This window comes from Heteronotia binoei, chromosome 20, assembly GCF_032191835.1.
Source record: "Heteronotia binoei isolate CCM8104 ecotype False Entrance Well chromosome 20, APGP_CSIRO_Hbin_v1, whole genome shotgun sequence".
NCBI lineage: Eukaryota > Metazoa > Chordata > Lepidosauria > Squamata > Gekkonidae > Heteronotia > Heteronotia binoei.
Window position 1 is genome coordinate 7613136 of NC_083242.1, and position 19237 is coordinate 7632372.

Sequence of the window (19237 nt, forward strand, 5' to 3'; positions counted from 1 at the left end):
CCATTAAGAGCTTACAAAGCTCTTGGAGGATTGGCTACCTCAGGGGTTTGGCCTAATATGCAAAGGAGCTCCTGCTAGAATTCCACCCCTGTCTATATGTGCAGTTTTGTTCACATCTGAGTGTCTTCATATGTTCCGTCTACAATAGGTAGGGAGGGGGATAGAGGGAATAGATGCAGCCTGCTCCCCGCCTCCCCACCCCCAACAGCCTCCAGAGCAGCCACGGTCTGGACATGTATAAAATTCCCATGTCCTAAATCCGTGATCCGTTTCGATGCCAGCCCTGTTTCAAAATGCCTTCCTTTGATGCTCATTTTCCAACAGGCATAGGCATCCAGTCCCCCTCTGGGAGTCATGCCTTCTGATTTGGAAGGCCAGATATTTACCGCCCAGATGTGAGCGGTCGGGACCATGAGGAAAGCTTGTTTCTGCCCCTGCATGTTTCAGCACCGATTGCACATAAAGTTACACAGCTCATCCTTTCAAAACAAGAAGATTTCGTAGCCAAAGAGCCCGGCAGGGAACTGAATTCGAGTCTTGCCTCTGCGTTAGGCTCGCTGCGTGAGCCACGGTCGCGTCACCTGTTCTCAGTCCCGGTTCCCCGTCTCTAAAGCATCGAGGAGGTTTGTCTCCCCTGCCTTGCAGAGAGAAACGCTGCAAAGAGGGAAGACTGCAAAGTACTTCTTTGCAGTTCGGTTCATGGTGGTAAGCAGTTTCTCCCCGGGGGAGGATGAATAATTGTTTGGGAAAGCTGCCAGTTTTTCTCTGGCACCAGCCCCATCTGTTTCCCCACCCCTTGCCTTTGCATAAAATAGGAAGGGCCGGGGTGTCCTTCCAATACACAAACAGCTCCCTCGTTCCTCTCTGCCGACAACGGCCAAATCTGCACTTTAAACTGAAAATTAATACCAGTCAAACGGACTGGCACCGTCAGTGCCTTGGATGGCCCTCTGCTACATCTGGCTTTCGTTAGCACTTCAGCCAGGGCTTTCCCGATAGCAGGGGAGAAGTCTATGTAGGGTTGCCAGGTCTGTGTTGGAAAATATTTGAAGGCTTTGGGGGTGGAGCTGGGAGAGGGTGGAGCTCAAGGGGAGGAGCCTCAGCATGGTCCAATGCCCTTCCAAGCAGCCATTTTCTTCCAGGGAGCTGATCTCTGCCAGCTGGAGCTCAGTTGTCAAAGTGGGAGAATTCCTGGCCCCACCTGGAGGCTGGCAACCCTAATCCTACGGTGCCTCTGAGCAGGTGCAGAGTTTCCCGGGCAACCAGCTGTCCTGACCTGCCATAGCATAGAGATGGTATGTGCTGTTAAGCTCCCCAGTTCCGAGTGCCAAGTGCAGGTTTGGAGGCCTTGCAGCAAAACGGTTTTGCTCTGCTTCTGTTCCTACTTTCTCCAACACACCATTGATGCCTAACGGCACGGTGGCTCAGCGGTAGAGCGATCTGCTTTGTGTGCGGAAAGTCCACGGTTCAATCCCCCAGCATTTCCAACTCAAATGATATGGGAAATAAAAGTTGTGTTGGAGAACCCAGAGAGCTGTTTTTAGTTAGAGGAGTCCAAACTGAGCTTCCAAACCAGGGGTAAGACTTGCTATAACGCATAGGCCCGACCTTACAGGGCTCGTGTTGCTACTAGAATGTTTAGGAAATACTTTTTTACACAGCGAGTGAGTAAAATCTGGTATTTGCTGCCAGAAGAGGCAATGATGGCCACAACCATAGATGTAGGGTTGCCAAGTCCAACTCAACAAATATCTGGGGACTTTGGGAGTGGAGCCAGGAGACTTTGGGGGTGGAGCCAGGAGACTTCTGTGATGTCATTTTCTGTGATGTCACTTCCAGGTCAAAGATAAAGTGATGTCACTTCCGCTCATTCGATGATGTCACTTCCAGCACACGCCACTAAAACCCCACTTCTTCCTTTGACATCATTTTCTGGGCACTCTCCCAAACCCGCCTTTTCCTCTGAAGAAACTTCTTCCCACCCCCAAACTTCAAACATACTGTCATATATAACTTCCCACCCCCACCTTTTCCCCATTTTACATTACCTCTAGGCCAGGGGTGGTCAAAATTGCTTAATGCTAAGAATCACATAGAATAAACATCAGATGTTTGAGAGCCACAAGACATGAACATCAGCTGTTTAAAACAGGCACGTAGGCAAATAGATGGGGGCAGGGCTTGAATTTGGTAGGAGCTCACAGGAGCACAGCACCTGAACCTCCAGCCAGGATCTGTATGCAGTGGGCAGTTCTCTCCCCACTGTACACAGATTCCAGGGCACACACAAATAGGGTTGCCAAGTCCAATTAAAGAAAAATCTGGGGACTTTGGGGGCGGAGCCAGGAGACTTTGGGGGTGGAGCCAGGAACAAGGGTGTGACAAGCATAATTGAACTCCAAGGGAGTTCTGGCCATCACATTTAAAGGGACAGCTCACCTTTTTAAATGCCTTTCTTCCATAGGAAATAATTAAGGATAGGGGCACCATCTTTTGGGGCTCATAGAATTGGACCCTCTGGTCCAATCGTTTTGAAACTTGGGGGGTATTTTGGGGAGAGGCACTAGATGCTATACTAAAAATCTGGTGCCTCTACCTCAAAAAATAGCCCCCCCAGAGCCCCCAATACCCACGGATCAATTCCCTATTATTCCCTATGGGAATCATTCTCCATAGGGAATAATAGAGTGCCCAGTAGACATTTCCCTCCCCCCCCCACGCTTTCTAAAGGGGGGGAGGGCCTCCATACGAGGGAATCCCCCTCCCTGCCCCCTCCCTCTCTCACACACACACACACACACAAATACTTACTTGGTCTTCTTCCGGAGAACTGTGCCTGCTGAGAAAAGGAAAGCAAAGGGAGGGGCCGTTCTCCGAAGCCCTTCCTGTTTCCTCCTTCCTGCCCAGCCTTAAAGGGACAGGGATTTTACAAACTGCTCAGGAGCTCTATAGGTATGTTCTCCCCCCCCTCCACCCCCCACCCCCCCGGTTCTCAATTTTTGAAGACCGGGAGATTAAGCTGGGAAACCAGAAGTCTCCCGCTAAAGCGGGAGGATTGGGACCCCTACATAGATGGCTTTAACAGGGGACTAGACAGATTCATGGAGGAGAGGTCTGTCAGTGGCTAACAGCCATGGTGACTAAAGAGAACCTCCATATTCAAAAGCAGTCAGTCTCTGAATCCCAGAGCTAGGAGGCAACATCAGGGGAAGGCCTTAGCCTCTCTGCCCTGTTGTTGGCCCTCCAGAAGAATTGGTTGGTTTCTGTGTGAGACAGGATGATGGACTAGATGGACCCTCACTGGTCTGATCCAGCAGGGCTCTTCTGATGTTCTTATGAAGGCCTGGGCCTCTCTGCCCTGTTGTTGGCCCTCCAGAGGAACTGGGTGGCCCCTGTGTGAGGATACTGGGCTAGATGGACCCTCACTGGTCTGATCCAGCAGGGCTTTTCTAGTGTCCCAGCAGCTACTGGAATGGCCTTAGGTCAGCCATAGCTCTGGCAGAGGTTGTCCTTGAAAGGTCAGCTGCTGTGAGAGTCCTCTCAGCCCCACCCACCTCGCAGGGTGTCTGTTGTGGGGGAGGAAGATAAAGGAGATTGTGAGCTGCTCTGAGACTCAGAGTGGAAGGCGGGATATAAATCCAATATCTTCTTCTTCATCATCATCTTAAGGAAAGGCCTTGGTCTCTCTGCCCTGTTGTTGGCCCTCCAGAGGAGCTGGTTGACCACTGTGTGAGACAGGAGGCTGGACTAGATGGACCCTCACTGGCCTTATCCAGCAGGGCTTTTCTGATGTTCTTATTAACAATATTTTCCAGAAGCAAGGAGGGTGGATTTCCTTGTAGGTCAGATACTGGACTTTTAGCCACTTTTTAGCCCCCATGCCTGCTTTTGTCCATTTATGCCATTCATAACATCTGTACCCCACTCTTTACATGAGCCATGCTGGATCAGACCAATAATACACCCAGTCCAGCATCTTGCTTTGCACCCTGGCCAGCAGCTAACCCAAAGGAAACCAACAAATAGGGCACAGAGACTCTTGTTGGATCCCCTAATATTGTTGAGGTCAGTCCCACTGAAAGTGGAGGTCCTCCTTTGGCATGATGGCCACTAGATCCAGGTGGCAGTCGTGCTGGTCTGAAGCAGTAGAAGAAATTTTGAGTCTAGTGGCATCTTTCAGACCAACAAAAGTTGTATTCGAGGTATGAGCTTTGGTGTGCAGCCACACTTCCTCAGATACGTAGAAATGGAAGCTAACAGTTCATATCTATATAGGCAGACACCTCTACGTAGGTGAACAGCAAATTAGCGTACAACATATTGAAGCGGTTTTGACATATGCAAAGACTAAGCAGCGAAAAGAAGCTAAGGTTATAGATCACAATATGTCTGGACTTAATTACAGGCAGGGGTGGAATTCTAGCAGGAGCTCCTTTGCATATTAGGCCACACACCCCTGATGTAGCCAATCCTCCAAGAGCTTACAAGGCTCTTTTTTTGTAAGCTCTCGAAGGATTGGCTACATCAGGGGTTTGTGGCCTAATATGCAAAGGAGCTCTTGCTAGAATTCCACCCCTGATACAGGGGGAAACAGTGGAGTAATACATTTTAGTTTAGTTTATTTATGATTTATATCCCACCCTTCCCACCAAGGTGGCTCAGGGCGGCTCACAGCAGATAAAATTTAACATAAGATATCTAATTCAAACATTACAAACAGTTAAAAACATTAACATTACATTAAATTACATTAAAACCATCACAGCGGTCTAATAAACTACACTCAATTTCTGCCAGTTAATTATTTAGTTAATATAATTATTTCGTTTATAAGTATGTCAGAACAGGAGTAAGAAAGGAAATATCAGTCTGTACCTGTGCAAATTCCTTTGCAAGGGTTTTAACCTATTTATTGGACATATTTGTCAAAACATTTTCAATAAGTTGTATTCTGATTTGCTGTTCACCTATGTAGAGGCATCTGGATATATAGAAACTGTTTTATATTAAATTTATATATATAAACTGTTAACTTCCGAGTTTGTGTATCTGAGGAAGTGTGCCCGACACCAAAGTGTATACCATGAATAAATGTTTGTCGATCTTAAAGGTGCCACTGGACTCAAAATTTATTACGGTCAGCAGCCATAAATTGACCCAGCCTCCGTGAATGTTTCAGATCCCACGCTAACTCCGCCAACTCATCTAGCAGCCATCACTACTTCCCGCAGCAGTCGATTCCTTTCGGAAAGAAGATGTGTTTCTTCTTGTCCGTCCTGAACCTTCTGCCTTCGGTTTCCCTGGCTTCCGCCCCGAGGCATTTGAAGCGACTTCCAAAGCCGACCAATAAAACAAAAACACTTGCACCCCATAAACACAAATAAAACTGCACAGGCCAGTAAAAGCTAAAAGCCATTATGGTGCTATTCAGGGTAGCCATATAAAAGGCAGGCGAGTTTTCTTTCCGGCGCTGAGAAACGCCTCCGAGCAGAAAGCCTCTTATAAACACAGCAGGAGAAGATGAAACTGAAGCAGGGAGGGGCCACGGCTCAACGATGGAGTCTCTGCTTTGGCTGCAGGAGGCTACAGGTTCAATCCCTGGCATCTCCACTTTAAAAAGGACCAGGCAATAGGTGATGGGAAAGACCTCAGCCTGAGACCCTGGAGAGCTGCTGCCAGCCTGAGTATACAAGACTGAACTTGAGCCAGTTTGGTGTAGTGGTGAAGTGTGCAGACTCTTATCCGGGAGAACCGGGTTTGATTCCCCACTCCTCCACTTGCACCTGCTGGAATGGCCTTGGGTCAGCCATAGCTCTCTTATCTGGGAGAACTGGGCTTGATTCCCCACTCCTCCACTTACACCTGCTGGAATGGCCTTGGGTCAGCCATAGCTCTGGCAGAGGTTGTCCTTGAAAGGGCAGCTGCTGGGAAAGCCCTCTCCAGCCTCACCTACCTTACAGGGTGTCTGTTGTGGGGGGAGAAGATATAGAAGATTTTGAGCCGCTCTGAGACTCTTTGGAGTGGAGGGCGGGATATAAATCCAATATCTTCATCTACTTCACAGGGTGTTGTGGGGGAGGAAGGGAAAGGAGATTGTGAGCTGCTCTGAGACTCTTTGGAGTGGAGGGCAGGATATAAATCCAATATCTTCATCTACCTCACAGGGTGTCTGTTGTGGGGGAGGAAGGGAAAGGAGATTGTGAGCCGCTCTGAGACTCTTCGGAGTGGAGGGCGGAATATAAATCCAATATCTTCATCTACCTCACAGGGTGTCTGTTGTGGGGGGGGGGAAGGCTCTGAGACTCTTCGGAGTGGAGGGCGGGATATAAATCCAATATCTTCATCTACCTCACAGGGTGTCTGTTGTGGGGGGGGGAGGTAAAGGAGATTGTGAGCCGCTCTGAGACTCTTCGGAGTGGAGGGCGGGATATAAATCCAATATCTTCATCTACCTCACAGAGTGTCTGTTGTGGGGGGGGGGGAGGGAAAGGAGATTGTGAGCCGCTCTGAGACTCTTCGGAGTGGAGGGCAGGATATAAATCCAATATCTTCATCTACCTCACAGAGTGTCTGTTGTGGGGGAGGAAGGTAAAGGAGATTGTGAGCCGCTCTGAGACTCTTTGGAGTGGAGGGTGGGATATAAATCCAGTATCTTCTTCTTGATGCACCAAGGGCCTGATTCAGTAGAAGCAGGGCTTTTCTTTTTGTAGCAGGAACTCCTTTGCATATTAGACCACCCCCCTGCCCATGTAGCCAATCCTCCAAGAGCTTACAGGGCTCTTAGTACAGGGCCGACTGTAAGTTCCAGGAGGATTGGCTACATCTGAGGGGGTGTGGTCCAATATGCAAAGGAGTTCCTGCTACAAAAATAAGCCCTGACAGCTTCATGCGTGTTCAGTGAGCTCGTGGTATGGTACGTGGCACTCCTTTTTGCAGATTGCACACAGTGGAGAATAAGCTTCACCCATGGGCAGGTGTTCATGAACTTCACGGCATTCTACCTCACTGAGGGGCTCCCCTCCCCAGCCTGCCCACCTCCGGATCTCCAAGAATTTCCCAATCCAGATTTGGCAACACTACTGGCAGCCCAGAAAATGGGTTGGGGTTGGCTATTATCATACAATTATGATTGCTGTTGCATCGGATCCTTGATTGCCATTTAGGCTCGCTACAAGCGCCCGGCTGGACCACAGTTTCCTCCGGACACAGTTTAGAGGCTTCGATTCTGGGCGTGCCACCCGACACCCATTTTGGGTCACTCGTTGCCCCAGGCTCCCAGCTTTCAGGGGCGGGAGAGGGAGCCAATCTGCTGATTCAGAGACCGAAGGCCAATTGAGCAGGCCGCAGGTGGGCGTTAAGGGCAGCCACGTCACGTCTGTCTTATGAAGACCCCTTCCTCCCCAAAGAGGAGCCTCAGCCAATGGAGGAAATAGAGGTTTTGCTCCGTAGCTCTGCTGTGCGATCGAGCAAGCCTTGCAAAGCAAGTTGTTATGCGGAAGGAAGCGAGAGAGAGAGAGACGGATGCTGATGACAGCCAGTTGCTTGGGGGCCTGAGAGGAGCCCTCCGGGGGCCTGATTCGGTCCCGTGGCTGCATATTTGACACATCTGTTCTAGACTGAATAGGTCTCAGTTCTCCAACCCCCTAATCATCTTTGTTGTTCTCCTTTGTACTTCCTCCAGTTCAGCAGTGTCCTTTTCGATATGCAAAGAGAACACCTTGTATTGTCTCTCCCAGACAAACCCTACTTTTGCGCATAAAGAAAGCGAGAAGAGCCTGTCTTAGAATGACCGGATAGTCGTGTCAAAGGGATGCTTCTTCTGACCCTTCCCAACTGTCTTGTTGTAGTTGCCAAGAAGAGAGGGGGGGGGAAGCAACTGGGTAGACAGTATGATAATTAAGGTGCTTGTTTAGCATAATTAGCTAACTGTTAGTTGCACGATTGGCAAATTGGGTTTTCTGTATTTGGAGAAGTGGCAACAGATGAGTCAGGAACATTTGGCAGCCCACGTGCAGACAGGCTGGTGTTGCCCGCACTGTCAGTTAAGAAACAAATCACCACAAACCAAGCAATTAAAAGGCGTGAGGACGGCAGGGGAAACGGTGTAAAGCAACATTGGTTCGGCAATGGTACCATCTGAATTCTCCAGGAAAACTGAATGAATTACGTAATTTCTGCGGGACAGGCTTGCAGGACAACACCTTGTAAGAGTGCCTCCATCGTTTTCGCACTCTGATGTTGCAATCCTATACATGTTTTCTTGGATTCTGTTAAATCAACCCTATTATAAACAGGTTTCGCAACAGGGAGAAATATTACACCTTTCATATCATTACCGTCATCTGCTGGTTGCCTCCAAGAATACCGATCTCTTTGTTTCGGAAGCCTTCCAGTAATACCGGGCTGCATATTTGTGAAGGGTGTAAGCAATTAGACTCTTTCAGACAGCGAATTAGGGCTCAAACCCAGGAAATGTTCGGAACTGGCCCAGCCCACCAGCAAAGGGAGGTGTGTGAATAGTTCTTTGCTCATCCATCACAGGGACATCTCGGTCCGATGCCAAGGACTGGGTCCCAAACAGGTTCCTGTTGCAGCTGCAAACTGGTATAAAACCGGTTTGCAATGTGCGCGGTTGGCAAAGATACAGCACAGTTCAGTGCAGTTTTCCTGCACCCTGAGCCCTCGGCTTTGAATGGGCTTTGAGCATAACAATTCTGCCCTCGATCACACCATTAATTCTTCTCAAATGCTAATGAAAAATTCTCCTTTTTGCTTAGCAATCAGGCCCCTAAGTTTACTCTGGCAACTGTAAAATTTGTCTTGATTCTTTTACCCTTTGTATAAGAAAATAGGAAAACGAAGCAAGTATCTTCTGCTGCTCAAGACCTGGGAATCAGTGAGCTTCTAGGGGGATAAAAGGAAAAAGGAAAGGAAAAATTCTTCCAGCCCTCAATAAAAGCGGGGGGGGGGGGGGTAGAGCAGGAACACACAGGAATGCAGTTCCAGCTGGCTTGGTGTCAGGAGGTGTGGTCTAATCTGCAAATGAGTTCCTCCTGGTTTTTTTCTATAGCCGAAACCCATTTGAATATTAGCCTCCCCCAACACCATAGAAAAAGCCCAGAATAAAAGGCAAGAATTCCCCCCTTCTGGTGGGGGCATCAATACTGATCCAAGTTTGAACTGGCATTGCATTTCTCAGCTCCAGGGGTGGAATTCTAGTAGGAGCTCCTTTGCATATTAGGCCACACACCCCAGATGTAACCAATCATCCAAGAACTTACAGTAAGCCCTGTAAGAAGAGCCCTTTAAGCTCTTGGAGGATTGGCTACATCAGGGGGTGTGGCCTAATATGCAAAGGAACTCCTGCTAGAATTCCACCCCTGCTCAGCTCCATCACAGAAACATGAAAAACGTCTCGGATTAAAACATACGTTTGATTTTCAAAATATTCGTAGCTCTTTCATGTCCAGTTTCTTGCAGCATCATTTGCATCTGGCCGAAACAGCACAAGAGAGATTTGTTGTTTTCTGGGCAACTTCCAGTTTGGTGTAATGGTTTACTGTGATGGTATAGAGCAGATTTGGTATAGTAAAGTGTGCAGACTCTTATCTGGGAGAACTGGGTTTGATTCCCCGTTTCTTCACACGCAACTGGTGGAGTGACCTTGGGTCAGTCATCACTCTCTCAAAGCTGTTCTCTCAGGAGCAGTTTCTGTCAGAGCTCTCTCAGCCCCACCTGCCTCACAGGGTGTCTGCTGTGGGGAAGGGAAGGGAAAGGAGATGGTAAGCTGCTCTGAGACTCCTTCAGGTAGTGAAGGGTGGGGTGTAAATCTAATCTCCCCCTCCTTCTTCCTGAAACTCAACCATAAGTGTGCCTCAGAAAAAAGAGAGAGAAAAGCTGGATGAAAGCATGGCGGGGGATGAAACCCATGACAGGAGTCAGGAGAGAGAGAGTTCATGTGTCTGTCCTGTGGGAGGCAAAACACACCCAGTCCTGGAGGGAGATCCGGCTGCCTCCCTCCAGCTCACGGGGACTGCGCAAGAGGAGGAAACCTGCAGGAGACCAAACTAATTGCGTGCAATTACAATTCAGTGAACAATCCCAAATGCATTTCAAACCTCTTTGTCAGGGGAAAATATGGCTTAACAGACTCATTATTCTAGCATCGCTTGTTGACCTTAAATCCCATTCTGCGATACTAATCACAATTCTATAATATGATGCAGCAAATTTTAATGAAAGAGTAGCCAGTCATCCCCAGCCAAGAGCTTGTGGGTGTCATGGTGGTTACTAGAAGATGATGATGAAGAAGATATTGGATTTATATCCCGCCCTTCACTCTGAATTTCAGAGCATCAGAGCAGCTCACAATCTCCTTTACTTCCCCCCACCCCCGCGCCAACAGACACCTGGAAGTGGGTAGGGATGAGAGAGCTCTGACGGCAGCTGCCATTCCAAGGACAACACTGGGAGAGCTATGACTGACCCAAGGCCATTCCAGTGGCTGATAGTGGAGGAGTGGGGAATCAAACCCAGTTCTCCCAGATAAGAGTCTGCACACTTAACCACTACACCAAACTGGCTCTCGAAAGCTAGGAGAGGTTCAGAGGTGGTATTTTCCTTCCTTCCTTCCTTCCTTCCTTCCTTCCTTCCTTCCTTCCTTCCTTCCTTCCTTCCTTCCTTCCTTCCTTCCTTCCTTCCTTCCTTCCTTCCTTCCTTCCTTCCTTCCTTCCTTCCTTCCTTCCTTCCTTCCTCCCCTCCCCTCCCCCCCTCCCTTCCTTCCTTCCTTCCTTCCTTCCCTCCCTCCCTCAAACAACAGACACCCTGTGAGGTAGATGGGGCTGAAAGAGCTCTGACAGAAACTGCCCTTCCAAGGACAACACTGAGAGAGCTCTGGCTGACCCAAGGCCATTCCAGCAGGTGCCAGTGGAGGAGTGGGGAATCAAAGCTGTTTCTCCCAGATAAGAGTCCGCGCAGTTCACCACTACACCAAACTGGTTCTAAGTGTACTTCCTTGCTAAGGTTGCCAGCTCTGGGTTGGGAAATTCCTGGGGATTTGTGGGTGGAGCTTGAGGAGGGCGGGGTTTGGGAGGGGAGGGGTCTCAGTGGGGTATAAAGCCATAGAGTCCACCCTCCAGAGCAGCCATTTGTCGTCTGGAGATCAGTTGTAATTCAGGGGGGGATCTCCAGTCCCCACCTGGAGGATGGCAACGATACATGGCATCCACTTGGTTCTTGAAACCTGGGAATAGAAATCCTAAGGGTCTTGAATCGAACAGGAAAAAGAAATCCAGATGTTGTCACTTCCTACTAACTGGCTGATTAGCAAAGGTCAGTGAATCTGATTCGACTGAATCAGATCCTCGGTCCATCAAAGTCAGCCTTGTCAACTCAGACTGGCAGCAGCTCTCCGGGGTCCTAAGCTGAGGTTTTTCACGCCTATTTGCCTGGACCCTTTTTAGTTGGTGATGTCAGGGACTGAACCTGGGACCTTCTGCTTATGAAACAGATGCTCTACCACTGAGCCACCGTTCCTTCCTAATCAATGCTCAAAGACCAACAGGTCAGAAGCATACAAAAGGATCATATCAGGGCTTTTTTGGTAGAAAAAGCCCAGCAGGAACTCATTTGCATATTAGGCCACACACCCCAGACACCAAGCCAGCCAGAACTGCATTCCTGCTCGAAAAAGAAAACCCCTGGGTTATATTAATATACAGACAATATAGAAGACATAGATATACAATATGGAAAACACAGATATAAAATTTCACGTTAGGAAATGATGCGATTAAATGCCGTAGACAAAACCTCCGCAACTGCCGGTTACATTTAGATCATTATCAGCTAATAATCCTGCTACAACTTCTTGTTTTGTGGAGGAACTCCATTTTTGGATATAGATCGTAATCCATTGAACAGGAGCCAAATTTATACTTATCACAATCCCTGGAGAAGTGCCAAGCAGAGCCCAGATCACCAGATTTAAGAGTCACCTAGCTGCCTGGAGAAAGGCATTCCTAGGAGTCCGCCTACTAATTCTCCTAATGGCAGGGCATTTAGTCTAGCCTCAGAGAAAAGTATTCTATACTTGGGAACTGTTAAATATTTACAGTAAAGAGGCAAAGACTTTGGGATTGAAAGAGCTAGAGCCGGGGTGTCAAACATGTGGCCCATGGGCCTAATCAGGCCCCCGGGGGGTTCCCATGAGCCCCCTGAGCAACTGGCTGTCATCTGCTTCTTTCTCCCTCTGTCTTGCTTCCTTCTGCATCACAGCTTGCTTTGCCAGGCTTGTTCAGCCAGTTTGGTGTAGCGGTTAAGTGTGCGGACTCTTATCTGGGAGAACGGGATTTGATTCCCCACTCCTCCACTTACACATGCTGGAATGGCCTTGGGTCAGCCATAGCTCTGGCAGAGGTTGTCCTTGAAAGGGCAGCTGCTGTGAGAGCCCTCTCCAGCCCCACCCACCTCACAGGGTGTCTGTTGTGGGGGAGGAAGGTCAAGGAGATTGTGAGCTGCTCTGAGACTCTTTGGAGTGGAGGGCGGGATATAAATCCAATATCTTCTTCATCGTCTTCTTCTTCCATAGCACAGGAGCCACAGAGCAAAAGCTGTATTTTCTTCATTGGCTGAGGCTCCTCCCTTGGGGAGGAAGGGGGGGGAGAGAGAGCTTACTTTGCCAGACTCAATCGCACAGCAGAGCTACTGAGCCCAAGGCTCTCTTCCTTCTATTGGCTGGGGCTCCTCCCCCTCCTGGTCCCCTAGGGAAGGAAGGAAAGAGCCAGAGCTTCCTTTGCCCAGTTCCCTGAGCCCCATGGGTGAAATACAAAGAAAGCACTTTTAAGACCAAGTGCTAATATTTTAAGGTTGTTTTAAGTTTTTTTTTTAATTGTGTTTGTCTGTGTCCTTTATAAAGTTTATATCTCTGCTACCTAATCATAAATAGGTACACACATGGCCCGGCCCAACCTGACACGGCCCGGCCCAACAAGGTCTCATTTATGTCAGATTCAGCCCTCATAACAAATGAGTTCGACACCCCTGCCCTAGAAAATATACCCAGAGGAGTTAGCCTGTTGCCGAAAAACAGCAAAGAATCCAGTAGTGTCTTTAACAAATTTGATTGTAGCATAAGCTTTCGAGAAACACAGATCTCTTCGTCAGATGCATGGAACAGTGCAGCAGAGATGCTTCCAACGAAGAGAGCTGTGTTTCTCAAAAGCTTGTGCTACAATAAAATTTGTTAGTCTTAAAGGTGGACTCTCTGCTAGATAATATAGGGAACACACCCTTCGAGCTCCGCAGCCGGCACTCCATTTGTCAAAATGTAAGATACTAGATCTGATCGATTGACATGCAGAAGAATCATCCATTTGGTGAAAGAACTCCAGGGAAAAACTGACTAGCAAAGGGCTGGGCAGGCCCATCACCGCCTCGACTTGGACACGGCCTTTCTTACGCCTCTGGGCTTGGCAACCTCTCTCTCTGGGATCGAACCGTGCCCTTTCTCTGCCAGCTGAAACTGAGCCCTGTCACTTTCCCAGAACAACAGAGGAAACCCACACGGAACGTCCCCCTTTTGGCACCGTTTAGGGAAACGTGCTGAAAAACTTGGAAAGCAGTGGAAGCTTTCCGGAGCCCGTAAATGTCACTGGTGTCGTTTCTGACCCTCTGCCAGGGCTTTTCGCTCCTTCCCTCAGGCCTTTCCGAGCCTTTTACTGCACTTGTCTTTGTTTCCTGCTTGAAGCTGCCAAACAGCTGTACTTCCCTCTCTGAGAAAATGCCTGAAGGAGAAGGAGAAGACCGTAGATCAGGGATGGCCAAACTGTGGCTTGGGAGCCTCATGTGGCTCTTTCACACATATCGTGTGGCTCTCTTTGAATCACTTCTCCAAGGCAAGCCAGCTGGCGCTAGAGAATGCATTTCAACTTAAAGTTGCATTATTTTCTACCTCTCCCACCCATCTATTTGCCTCCCTCCCTCCCTTTCCTCAAACATCTGACATCCATGTTTTGTGGCTCTCAAACATCTGATTTTTATTCTATGTGGCTCTTACACTGGCTGAGCAACTCTGGCCACCCCTGCTGTAGATTTATACCCCCGCCCTTCTCTCTGCATCAGTCTCAGAGCAGCTTACAATCTTCCTTTATCTTCTTCCCCCACAACAGACGCCTTGTGAGGTAGGTGGGCTGAGAGAGCTCTCCCAGAAGCAGCCCTTTCAAGGACAACCTCTGCCAGAGCTATGGCTGACCCAAGGCCATTCCAGCAGCTGCAAGTGGAGGAGTGGGGGAATCAAACCCGGTTCTCCCAGATAAGAGTTCGTGCACTTAACCACTACACCAAACAGGCTGTCCGGTTTGGGAGGCAGAAAGTTCTTGCTAAAGTCAAAGGCCATAAAGCGGCTGTACAACGCAGGCATTTGCTCTTACCAGAGAGATGCCTAGAGAGCCATTTCCCAGGATTCCTTGCTCATGCTGATAATTCTCACACTATATGGCATATAAGATAAGAGCTGCGTAGAATAAACATCAGATGTTTGAGCCACAAGGCATGAATGTCAGGTGTTTGAGAGTTGTTAGACATGAAGGAAGGAAAGGTGGAAAGAAAGCAAATAGATGGGAGAGGGAGAGAGATTGAAAGAAAGCAACTTTAACTTTAAATGCATTCTCTAAGCCACTGACTGGCTTGGCGAAGTGGTTTAAAGAACAAATGCCTTCTCCAAGATGGCCGAAGGTGTGGTGGGGGCTTTTAGAGCCACGCAATATGTGTGAAAGAGCCACATGTGACTCCCAAACCACAGTTTAGCCACCCCTCCTGTATGCCATGCAAAACAGACAGTGCGCCATATGAAAGAATGGAATTGAAGGCTGCTAGTAGAGATGAGCCAATATTCCTTTTAAAGAAACTTTTAAAATATTTCTGTTGGTTCTCTGCTTTCCACTTTGGATTTTGGAGATTTACTCATTCTTCGTTTTTAGTGCGTGCGCGCGTGTGCTATGTTTAGGTGTGGCATATCCAAATTCTGTCCCTCGAGTTTAGCAATTTGCAGGTAAAACCCTCAGTCTTGGTCCTTTCCTTTCCAAGTGGTTAACCGTTTCCTAGACAGTGCCTTCAGAAGAGGCAGCCAAACCAGTCCGTGAAACCAGAGCCAGAAGTGGATTTGCAAACACAGTTTTGACAAGCAGGGCTGAACCGATTTGCTGTGACTGACCCAAAGCTAAGGCCATCTGCCCCATCTCTAATCTCTCAAAATGTGTCTCGGTAACACAGTCTCCTTCTATACTATCCCCCAGACTTATCTTAACAAGCTATGCCATAATTTCATTGTGTGTTTGTTATCTTAACCAGGATTGCATAGGGTTGTCAGCCTCCAGGTGGGGCCTGGAGATCTCCTGCTTTTACAACTGATCTCCAGCTTTTTACTTTTTTACTTGCAAGTTGGATAAACATATGGAACAGAGGTTCATCAGTGGCTATTAGGAACAGCAGACTGTTGGAACTCTGTCTGGGGCAAGTGATGCTCGTATTCTTCGTACTTGGGAGGGGCAACAGTGGAAGGGCTTTTAGTGTCCTGGCCCCACTGATGGACCTCCTGATGGCACCTGGTTTTTTGGCCACTGTGTGACACCGAGTGTTGGACTGGATGGGCCATTGGTGTGATCCAACATAGCTTCTCTTATGTTCTTACGTTCAGCTGGCAGAGCTCAGCTCCCCTGGAGAAAATGGAAGCTTGGAAGGGTGGAGTCTATGACATTGGACCCTTGCCTACAACTCCCATCAGCCCCAGCCAGCATGGGGCTGATGGGAGTTGTAGGCAAAAGACATCTGGAGAGCTACCGTTGGCCACCCCTGCTATAGATTTATAGTCCACCCTTTCCCATGACGGGCTCAGGGCGGATTACAGACACACACACAAAAACAGTTAAAATCCAACAATGAAATAGTAATAACAATCAAAACAAGTCCTATGTCCATTATCCGCAATCCACACTAACCATACTTCATCCTTCTGGCTTCAGTCGCCATGTGAAGGAATGAGGGCCACCCACAGCCAGCCACAAACTCTCAGCCTTGGGCGTCTGTCTGCCAAACAGAGACAGCACATGTTATTGATAGACCACAGATATGGAATACTTCTGACTGGCGTTGCCAACCAGTTTGGGAAACTCGCGGCAATTTGGGGACATCCCAAAGGACATTCCAGCAGCTATAAGTAGAGGAGTGGGGAAGTAGAGGAGATAAGTGGAGGAGTGGGTATAAGTAGAGGAGCGTCTGTCTGCCAAACAGAGACAGCACATATTATTGATAGACCACAGATACGGAATACTTCCGACTGGAATTGCCAGATCCAGGTTGGGAAACTCCCGGCAATTTGGAGGGGGGGGGGAGAGTCTGGGGAAGACGGGGATCTCCGTGGGGTACAAGGCCACAGAGTCTCCCCTTCGAAGCATCTGTTCTCTCCAGGGGAATATGAACGCTGTAGACTGGAGAGGAGCTATAATTCCAGGGGATCCCCAGGTCCCACCTGGAGGCTGGCATCCCTGCCTCAGACCTGGCCCAGTCACCATGTGAAGGAGAAGATGCGTTATGTGCTTTCCAGTTATTTCCAACTTATATTTCCAACTTCCCTCTCTCTGCTACCTGGCTTTACATTTTATGACACACATGACCACTGTGTGACACAGAGTGTTGGACTGGATGGGCCACTGGCCTGATCCAACAGGGCTTCTCTTATGTTCTTATGTGACACAGAGTGTTGGACTGGATGGGCCATTGGCCTGATCCAACAGGGCTTCTCTTATGTTCTTATGTGACACAGAGTGTTGGACTGGATGGGCCATTGGCCTGATCCAACATGGCTTCTCTTATGTTCTTGTGTGACACAGAGTGTTGGACTGGATGGGCCACTGGCCTGATCCAACATGGCTTCTCTTATGTTCTTGTGTGACACAGAGTGTTGGACTGGATGGGCCACTGGCCTGATCCAACATGGCTTCTTTTATGTTCTTATGACCCGGCCTGACAAAGTCCCATTTATGTCAGATCTGGCCCTCATAACAAATGAGTTTGACACCCCTGCTCCACAGTTCCCTCTAGGCTGAGTTAGCGTGAGCTAGCTCACAGATTTTTAGCCTCCCGCTCACACATTTTTGTCTTCGCTCAGGAAGGGTGACCCCAGAGCACTCTAATTGATGCAGGAGCTCACCACTTTAATGCCAGTAGCTCACAAAGTAGAATTTTTGCTAACAAGGCTCTGCGGCTTCGAGGGAACATTGCCCTGCTCTGTATTAAACAGCCCATCATTAACAGCCTCACTCGGGTCTTGCGAACAGAAGGCTTTGGGTTCCTTTTATCATGTCAATCCACCTCATGTTGGGTCTTCCTCTTCCCGTAGTGCCTTTAACTTTCCCCAGCATTATAAGAGAAGATAGTGATCAATTTCCCACTAGCCGTACCTCGCTCTCGCTCTCTTTCCTGCAACTCACTCCGCCTCTTTCGCGCAGCAAACAAGAGCCTCTAAAAACCAGTTTCTGTTTGCCGCGTGAAAAAGGCGAAGCGAGTTGCAGCCTGGGGGCAGACAGTGTGGAATCTAACAAAAGCCCCGTGGAGGAGAGGAGTGTGAGAGCGACGTAAGGTTAGTGGGGAATTGGTCAGTGATTTTTTAAAAAGAGTTTGTTTTAGGATAGGTCAAGCCTCCTGGAAGACCTCTTTCTCCATCCCCAATTGAGCTGGCGGAGAGGTTGCTCAGCGCAGAGGTTGTTGCAGACACTTTGCGCATGCTCAGAGGACCTCTTCCTTGTGATTTCGGGCCCTTTGCGTCAGAAGAGATTCCGTGGCAAAGCCTCTGCAGTTGATCCCAGCGTTTTCTACCTTTCTTAAAATCTTCCCTCTCTTTCTTTGTCTCCTTGCAGCATTTCCAGCAAGGAATTGGCGGAGCTGATTGAAAAGCTACAGAAAAATGCTGACCAGGTGGAGAGGAACATCGTGGAGGCAGACACCAAAATGCAAAATGTGAGTGGCTTGGCTTAGCGCCTGGGCCAGTTCTGAACTTCATTGGGCCTTTTGCTTTGTCTTTTAAATGTGCATCGTTGTTAGAGCTCAATCAGGGTAGACGATCGCTCCAAGTGAGGTACACCCCTCGATCCCCTCTCATGCTGCTCCCGCAAAAACACGTGGAGGGTGGGGTTGTCCGATCTTGCCACCGATACGCGGAGGGTGGCGTTTTATAACTTTCCCTCATGCCTGCCATAGATGAGATGAGTGCCCAGATTAGCTCCAACCCAACCAGTCACCAGGGTGGCCTGGCTGGAGAGCCAGCTCCAGCCGCAATAAAAGATGCACATTTTTATTAGGCTCCGAGTGGAGCCCATGAATCAATGGCAGAGGATAAATGTTTAGATAATTAAGCAAATGAAGCGTCTAAGTGGCGCTGAAGGTGTGTGTGCCTCCCCGTGCAGAAAACATTTCCCCTCTAAGGCAGGGGGGACAGGCTAATTTGTTATGAGGGCTAGATCTGACATAAATGGGGCCTTATTAGGCCGGGCCATGGTTGTCTCCAAATGTAATGCCAGATAGTGGAGGTATAAACTTCATAAACGACACAGAAAAACACCAAGATTTTTTTTTTTTTTTTAAACATGCTTAAAGTATTAGCACTTTCACAAGATCGTAGTCAGTATCCAACTTTCTCAAAAAGGATATTATAGCATTGGAGAAAGCCCAGAAAAGGGCAACTAGAATGATTAAAGGAGAAAGTCCAGAAAAGGGCAACTAGAATGATTAAAGGGCTGGAACACTTTCCCTATGAAGAAAGGTTGAAACGCTTGGGACTCTTTAGCTTGGAGAAACGTCGACTGCGGGGTGACATGATAGAGGTTTACAAGATAATGCATGGGATGGAGAAAGTAGAGAAAGAAGTCCTTTTCTCCCTTTCTCACAATACAAGAACTCGTGGGCATTTGATGAAATTGCTGAGCAGACAGGTTAAAATGGATAAAAGGAAGTACTTCTTCACCCAAAGGGTGATTAACATGTGGAATTCACTGCCACAAAAGGTGGTGGCGGCCTCAAGCATAGCCACCTTCAAGAGAGGTTTAGATAAAAATATGGAGCAGAGGTCCATCAGTGGCTATTAGCCACAGTGTGTATGTGTGTGTATATATATATAATTTTTTTTGGCCACTGTGTGACACAGAGTGTTGGACTGGATGGGCCATTGGCCTGATGCAACATGGCT

At 48.4% G+C, this 19237-nt stretch overlaps 1 protein-coding gene across 1 annotated transcript in view; it reads left to right on the plus strand.

Annotated features, from left to right (window-relative positions):
* The window catches only part of PPL (periplakin), a 74412-nt gene that overhangs the window by 24367 nt on the left and 30808 nt on the right, over window positions 1–19237 (plus strand). The window contains exon 2 of the mRNA XM_060261054.1: window positions 17913–18012. Coding sequence (XP_060117037.1) covers window positions 17913–18012 — 100 coding nt within the window. The remainder of the gene's footprint in view (window positions 1–17912; window positions 18013–19237) is intronic.